The sequence below is a fragment of the Prionailurus viverrinus genome, chromosome E3 (assembly GCF_022837055.1).
Source record: "Prionailurus viverrinus isolate Anna chromosome E3, UM_Priviv_1.0, whole genome shotgun sequence".
Classification (NCBI taxonomy): domain Eukaryota; kingdom Metazoa; phylum Chordata; class Mammalia; order Carnivora; family Felidae; genus Prionailurus; species Prionailurus viverrinus.
In genome coordinates this window covers 25,181,762-25,190,000 of record NC_062576.1, presented here as the reverse complement: position 1 = coordinate 25,190,000, position 8,239 = coordinate 25,181,762, and the positions used below count along the sequence as shown (strand labels likewise).

Below are 8,239 nucleotides of genomic sequence, written 5' to 3'. Positions count from 1 at the left end.
CCCCAAGTTTTTGTTCATGTGGTTTAAATGTACCAATAATTACTGTAGTAGAAATTAACAAATGCAAAAAGTATTTATTCCTTTAAAAAGAGCAGTTTTATCAGTTGATGTAAATAACATCTTTATAAGTAACATTTTCCCATTACAAAATGAAATGAGTAAGTGGCATTGTTTTACATGTTACAAAGATCTTTAAGGTCTCCTTAATAGAGGTCAGCTAGGTTTTGCAGACCCCGCCTCACAAATGTGTGACTGACAAAGAGAGGAAAAGCTTTTTCAGATGACTGTGGATGTTCTTTGATAGTACACCAAAACTCAATACGTGGTTTCACAAAGGTTAACTGAAATGTGACTTTTTGTAGTTCATTATATTAAAATCTACTGGTCTGTCTTGCACTTTTATTAGATCTTCTATGGTGCGTGTTTTTTAACTTCATGCATTGCTCATTTGGAGAATATTGGTTCATGGAGTCATGCAGATGTTCCACATATACTGTGAAAACTCCACTGTTGGGGCACTTGAGTGGCTCAGTCAGTCAAGCTTCTGATTTAGGCTCAGATCATGATCTTGCGGTTTGTGAGTTCAAGCCCCGCATCGAGCTCTCTGCTGTCAGCACAGAGCCCCCTTTGGATCCTCTGTCTCCCTTTCTTTCTCCCTCTTCCCCACTTATGCTTTCTCTCTCTTTCTCAAAAATAAGCTTAAAAAAAAAACACTCCACTGTTCCTTTGTGGAGAATGAGAGCAACAAAGGCATTGAGCATATTATATTACTATGAAAATAGTTGTCACCTGAAAACCCTTGCACTAGTGAATTCTTAAACTCAAGAAACTCTTACTGAATGTTCCAAAGCATAGGGGGAAGAAAGAGGAACTGTTCACTTTATTCCATGATGCAAATGGGATCTTGACCTTAAAACAAAAGATAATATGCAGCTAAAATTTTTGAAAAAGAAACAAGGGAATAAAACTGTAAGATGTCCTTAAGAAAATGGATTAACTGCATGGTGCCATCTACATACCAGCCACCTTATGTATTTTGGTGTTGCCATGCTTAGCCCATTGGTTTGTGACCTCATGGCCACAAGAAAGATGTTGTGGCTCTGGCTACACCAAGAACATTCAAGGCAGGATGAAGGGAGAAAAAAAAAATGAGACCTCCCTCACCACTTGAGTCTGACCATTTTTATCAAGTAAGTGCAGTTTTTCCTAGGACCTCTCCCCATCCTGCCCAAGCTGACTTCCTTGGCTAGAATTGTGTCAGTTGGCTGTTCTAAGCTGGCAAGGAGGCTGTGAGATGGAGTGCTGTTTTCTCAGCTGTGTTGGTCAGCCAAACTCTTGTGTATGCCACAGTTTTCCGCACTGGGGTGTCCATGTTGGCAAAGTTATTTGAAATTCAAAGATAACCTATAGATGCACTTAATATCGATAATGCTATCTCCACTCTCACTCCCCTCAGAAACTTGCCATCACAGGGGCTAAAAAAGACCTATTTGTCTTTCTTTTTGCCCCCTACCTCTCTTCTTTTGAAGATGTCAAGAAACAGCGGATTAATTGGAATCAGAAGATATGGGTCTCAATCCCAGCTCTGCCATTTTTTAGCTGTGTGATCTTGAACAAGCTGCTTAACTTCTCTGTTCTCAGTTTTCTTTCACTGGTAAAATAGGGCTACTCCAACAATCACTGGATTATTGCGAGAATGTGAACAATACACTGAGAAAATGCAGTGTCCAAATTAGAATAGGGGGAAAGGCCATAATCCCTACCCCTAACTCTGTCATTTTAACCTCTTGTGCCCTCAATTTCCATCTGTAAATGGTAAAGCCTCAAATCTGGTGTTTCAAGAAGCAGCTAAAAACAAACCAACAAAGAAAGTCCTGTATTCAGTTTTGTGCATGCTCAGCATTAAAACTCTTTAAAGAGGCCCTATGCCTGGGTAGCTCAGTTGGTTAAGCCTCTGACTTTGGCTCAGGTCATGATCCCATGGGTCATAGGTTCAAGCCCCGCGTCGGGCTCTGTGCTGACAGCTCAGAGCCTGGAGCCTGCTTCAGATTCTGTGCCTCCCTCTCTCTCTGCCCCTCCCCCACCCATGTTCTCTCTCTCTCTCTCTCTCTCTCTCTCTTTCTTTCTCTTTCTCTCTGTCTCTCACAAAAATAAATAAGCATTGAAAAACAAATAAACATGGGGTGGCAAGTGGTTTAGTCAGTTAAGCATCCAACTTCGGCTCAGGTCATGATCTCACTGTTTCTGAGTTTGAGTCCCGCATCGGGCTCTGTGCTGACAGCTCAGAGCCTGGAACTTGCTTCAGATTTTCTGTCTCCCTCTGTCTCTGCCCCTCCCCCACTCATGTTCTATCTCTCTCTTCCTTTCTCAAAAATAAATAAGCATTAAAAAATAAATAAACATGGGGTGGCTGGGTGGTTTAGTTGGTTAAAGCATCCAATTTCAGCTCAGGTCATGATCTCACTGTTGGTGAGTTTTAGTCCTGCGTCGGGCTCTGTGCTGACAGCTCAGAGCCTGGAGCCTGCTTCACATTCTGTGTGTGTCTCTCTCTGCCCCTGCCCTACTCATGCTCTGTCTCTCTTTCTCAAAAATAAACATTTTAAAAAATAAAAAATAAATAAAGAGGCCGTAGGGCTAACCATTTCCTCTTGTTACCAAACAGACTGTTAACACAACAAAACTCCGGTGGCGACTGTCAGCTTGCTATGAAGTCCGCAGACTTAGAGGGGCTCTACCAGGAATGATCAGCTGAGCGGAGCCAGAGCTTTTTGCAAGCACTTCTCGAAGTCTGTGGATCATACTCAACCCTTAGGATTGACTCAGATGGGGGCTGGGTGGTCAAACACTCCCTGTATGTGTCCTCTAGCCTTTTCTCTTATTTGTAGGATCCTGCGGGGGCAACTTGAGGCCACTTGGTGATCAGTTGCTCTTGAGTCCCTGTGGTTCTGTTGGCTGACCCACCCTCATGTGAGAATTAGCTGAAAATTGCAGTGGCTTGGCAGCTCCTCCCACCTTTCACTCCTCTCCAGTGTGCGGTCTTGACTTTGGCCCCACTCCTTACAGCCAGCAGCTTGACCCCAAAGACTCCAATCTTGTGTCCAAGGGCCCAACTGGGGCAACTATGGCTTCTTTTTTTTTCTTCTATCTTCCTTCCCTCCCTCCCCTTCCTTCCTTGCTTCCTTTCTTTTTTTCTTTCTTTCTGAAATGAGGAAGCTGTTTATTTCTTCACTTCCTTGAAACGAGGTGGCAAAAGTGATTGAAAACAGAACAAATTCTTCTGCCTTATTAGCTTTGTATCAGAAAAACTAGCAAAATTTGGTAATTATGGCCTCTCAGACAAAGCTGGAAAATACAGTCCAAAGTTAACTTTATGGCCAAGGGCACTTTTGAAAAAGTCTAAAGGCTTAGTTCCCATGTTGAGTACTGTTAAGTGCTGTTACTTTCTAAAATACTTGCACTTGACACTTTTGTATTGTTTTCAGGAACTTGTTAAGCCACATCTGTAAAAAGTCCTATGGAAATGCCAAAGGATTACACAAACTTTTAAAATCCCATGGGATTTCTACTTCAGTGGTCTGCTGTGGCATTTTATTAAATATTTATCTAGACGAGCTTCTTAACTCTTTATTTCACCCCCAAGACATCATACCTGCTTATTCCTTCTCTGTTGATTTCATGTCAGATCCCAGGTAATAGGGTTTGTGATAGACACTCCACCCAAAGTGGCTTTAAAAAGTGGGGCGCAGAAGGGGGAAGTTCATTTCACTCAACTAAAAAGCCAGGGGTTAGATTTTCAGGTACTGCCGGATCCAGTGGTGCTTTGAGGCATCTCTCTCAGCCCTCAGCCCTACTTTCCTCCGTGTGAGCTCCTTTTCCAGTCAGGCCCTCCTTACCTGGGCCAGCAACTCTGGCTTTACATCAACCCTACAGTCAGCCCTCTGCACTGGTAAGAAAGCTGCTCTTTTCCAACAGTACAAGCAGATGTTCTGGGCTTGGCTCTGATTGGACAGACTTGGGTCATGTGAGCAACCCTGAACCAATCACAGTGGCCAGGAGGTTAGACTCTGCTGATAGGGCAGGGCTGGGACATAGGTTCATGGGAACCAGGGATGGTTTAGGTCAGGTCCACTGGTTTCACATAGGATGGTGTGCATACTCCCAAAAGAATATGAGAAGGAGAGGAAATATTTACTGGGCAGACAAACTAAAATAATAAGCCTGCTACTTGTGATAGGGCATAAAGGCCTTCATCTGGAAACTTCTGAATCCCTTGACTGTCATGCCTGTCCCTAAAGGTGGTTTTACCTCTACTTGAGAACAAGAGGTGCCCTTTCTTGCCAGTATTAACAGTTGGTATTTATTAAATGTTTCTTTTCTTCATGCAAGGGTCTGCTATTTTCTGTCGATGGTATCTACCCAGCTGGGTTCTGAGGCTCCAGTAATGGAAAAATGAAAAGGTCCCCAGTCCTGAAGTTCACTTTCTAACACAGGAGTTGTTTAACAAGTGTATTAAATGTTGCTGTATAGCAGTTTACCACAAACTATAGACTTAAAAGAGCATATGTTAACTCACATTTTCAGTGTGTTAGGAGTCCTGGCTCAGCTGGGTCCTTTGAAAGAATACAAACACAGTGTTGCCAGGGCTAGGTTCTCATTTGAGGCTCACCTGGGGAAGGATTCACATCCAAGCCCACATGGTCACTGGCAGCATCCAGTTCCCTGCAGTCTATATGGAACTTCACACCTGGCAGCTTGCTTCTTCAAAGCCACTGAGAGAGAGAGTCTCTTAGCAAGGCAGACATTACATTCTTATGTAGCATAATCACGTACATCTTGTCACTTTCACTGTATTCTGTGGGTTAGAAGCAATCACAGGTCCCAACCACACTTGAAAGGATGGGATCGCACAAAGGCATGTGTACCACAGGTTGGGATCATGGGCTCTACCTTAGAGTCTACCTGCTACAACAAGCAGACAAAGTATTAGATTGTGGCAAGCATATCAATGAAAGTAAAGGGTGATAAATAACTGTGGGAGGCCAGTTTAGTCATAGCAAGCAGGGATTTCTTCTCTGAACCAAGAATGAGAAGTTACTGCCATGCCATGAGCTGGGGCTGCGTGTTCCCAGCAGAAGGCACAGGGACACAAAGGCCCAGAGACTGGAAAAATCGAAATGTCAGTGTGGCTGGGCCTGGTAAGCAAAGGGTAGATGAAAGAGATAGGAGTCCATCGTGCACTGGTCCATATAGTAAGAAATTTACACCAATGAGTAAAGGGAAGACCATAAAGTTTAGAGGGACATAGACATGGATGTTAAAAGATCACTCTATAGGCAGTGGGTTGGGAGCTGAAAGCCATTTAGGTCTCCAGAGGCCCAGAGCAGAGGATGGTTGTGGCACCATACTGGGATGGAAGTAATGGAGACCTGCCTCCCTTGGAGAGCTGGCAGCATCTGGTGGTTGATTGCATGTAGATGATGAAGGAAAGGGGGACATAAGGATGGTACCTAAATTTTTTTAACTTGAGCTGGTGGGTAGACAGAGACACTATTTTTCTGAGGTGGGGACTGGGTGAATATTCAAAATCTGCTTTGCTTATATTAAGTCAGATACGCCTTTAACACCAATAGGATGAATCAAGTAGACTGTTGGCTTAGAGTGTAGGTCTGGGCTGAGGATATAATGTTTGGGAGTATTTTCAGTGCTGAGAGCTTTACACAGACATCTTATGAGATGGTCTCCTAGGAGTAGCCAAGAGATCATTTTAAAACACATTTCCAATTATATAAACATCCTTACTTCAAACTCTGCAAGTACAAGGTGCTTTCCCACTACACTTGAGTGAGACCCATCACAAGCTGCCCCTGCTGGCTTCTCATTTTTTGTATGCATCAGCCTCTGGAGTTTAGAAATGAAACTAAGGTTTAGAGCAGAACTGACTCACTAATTCTGCCAAGAAATGTAGCATCTAATCATAGCTTTGCAATTCAGGCTCCCCATAATATTGCCTGGAGCCCAAGGCCTTTGCCAATCAAACAAAGTAAAATAACGTACAGAACCTAGCAGAGTGCCTGCCATAGAACGGGCCCATAAGGCACAGTTGTCAAAATGCACGGTGCACCATCATTTAAAACAGTGCAACAGGAACATGTAAGAGGCCTGTTGTTAGCCAAGCTTGGAGGAATGTTAGGACTCACCCATTATTCAAAAGGTGCCTGCTTTTTAGATATAATTCAATGTGCGGCTCATTTGGAAAGGTAATTTATCCTCAGAGCATGAAAGCTGTGACTTTATACAGCCAGAATGTTAATTTATCAGTATGTCTCTGTTTTTGCACATGTTGGGTGCGATCTTGAAACCTCTACAAATCAATACACGTTTTCAATCCATCCTCACTACCACCCATTTTAGAGATGAAGAAGCCAAAAGACTGAGTGGTTAAACTGTTTTAAGGGCACACAGAAACAAGTGGGATTCAAGCCCAGTCTGCCTGACTACAAAACCCACCTGTGTAACCCGTGTACTGTTCAATATCCACTCCTCCAACCTGCCTTTGAGGCCTTCTGAAATTTGGACCCATGCCCTAATAGATGCCATCTGCGACCGTACCCACATCCTTTGCTGCCGTGTCACTGAACTCCAGAAATCGCCGGTTTCATGAAATGGAATGTGAGCGACTGGCTTCCCCTAAAATTGTCCCCATTGAAGTAACCATTTCAACTACCACTTGTGTGCAGCTTCTGCAGTCTGCTCCGTGTAGAACAGGGTGTCGTAGGTAAGTGATGAATCCCTGAATTCTACTCCTGCAACCAATATTGCACTGTATGTTAACTAACTAGAATTTAAATAGAAGTTGGAAAAGAGAGGAAAAAAAGGGAGATTGAGCCCAGAAGTTGCGGCATTCTGGCAAAGGCAGATCAGGTGTGAGTTGTCCCAAGAAGGTTGAGAATGACTAACGGTACTTTCATGAGGTTCTGCTGTGCTTCCTTGAGCAGGAGAGAAAAGGTGGAGCTAGAGAGAGGACGTAGAATTTGAGAGTAACCTTACCTATGCCATGGCATCCCCCAGAACCCCTGTGCGTGCATGCATACACATATCCTGAGTGATTAAATTATGCGTGCATGCACATGCGTGCACACACACACACACACACACACACACACTCTGAGTGATTGGTAAGAGCTGTGACAATTACAAATTATTAAAGTGCTTTCTTTGCCTTCCTGAAGGAAAGGAAGGGGGTAGGGATTACATACAAATTTGGTGTGCCTCTTGGGTATGTCGTCAGGGTTGATATTATCCATCATGTGTGTGGCAGAAAAGTTGAAAATCAGTGGTGTTGAGCATCCCCTTTCCAAACCTCCCTTTTTGAAACATTTCCACCTTCCACAGTCCAGCTTAAATTGAAGTCATGTCTTGCTGTGTGCACTGTCTTTATATGTACAGCCCTTGTGGACCAGGCATGGTGAGCAAGTGACAACCTCTGTGTGTTGACTTCCTCAGTCTGTAGTGAGAATGCTACCCACCCAGAATCTTTGGGAGGTGGAGGCAAGTGATCTCTAGATTATAAAAGTGCTACAACACAGTGGAACAATTATACCCTTGCTCAATGAAATTGTCTCTTGTTTGGTGCTATTCTCTTGCATTTGTCCTTCCTCCCACCCTGCTTATGTGCCTCCTCTCCACCAGTGCTCTGGGGATGGAAACAAAGTCTGTCTATTCACTTTGGGTAACCTATAACCTTATACACAGAAGCCCCTGAACAACATTTTCCATTGACTAGAAAGATCAAGAAGTCTGGATCTATAGCCTGTTCCCGTCTGGCAGCATCTGGAGGCATTTTTGATTGTCATGACTGTGTGTGTGTTTGGAAGAGGGGGTGAGGCTGGCATCTGGTGGGTTGAGGCCAGGGATGCTGCTAACCATCCTACAGTGCATATGACACCTCCTTACAAAAAGATTATCTGGGCCCAAATGTTGGTGCCAAGGTTGAGAAATCTTGATGTAGACAAATAATGAGAATTAAGAGCATTAGGCCAAGCAAGGCACAGCTCGTCTGGGATCAGAGGCTGGAGTTGGCCAGGTCTGTGCTAGAGCAGCCAGTTACAGTAATGGCATCAAGAAAACACCTTCATGTTTGTGAAACAAACATTTCAGGTTTTCAAAGACCTTTCACATCGATTACTATTTTTGACCTTTCACAACAGTTTTGCAAGGTCACTCTGTTCCAACTTCATGC

At 43.7% G+C, this 8,239-nt stretch overlaps 1 protein-coding gene across 6 annotated transcripts in view; it reads left to right on the top strand.

Moving 5' to 3' along the window:
* The window catches only part of LDAF1 (lipid droplet assembly factor 1), a 19,470-nt gene extending 15,090 nt beyond the window's left edge, over nt 1-4,380 (top strand). For all 6 annotated transcript variants that reach the window (XM_047838165.1, XM_047838167.1, XM_047838170.1 and 3 more), the window contains exon 5: nt 2,663-4,380. In XM_047838165.1, coding sequence (XP_047694121.1) covers nt 2,663-2,744 — 82 coding nt within the window. In that variant the 3' untranslated portion in view covers nt 2,745-4,380. The remainder of the gene's footprint in view (nt 1-2,662) is intronic.
* Nucleotides 4,381-8,239: the final 3,859 nt, after the last annotated feature.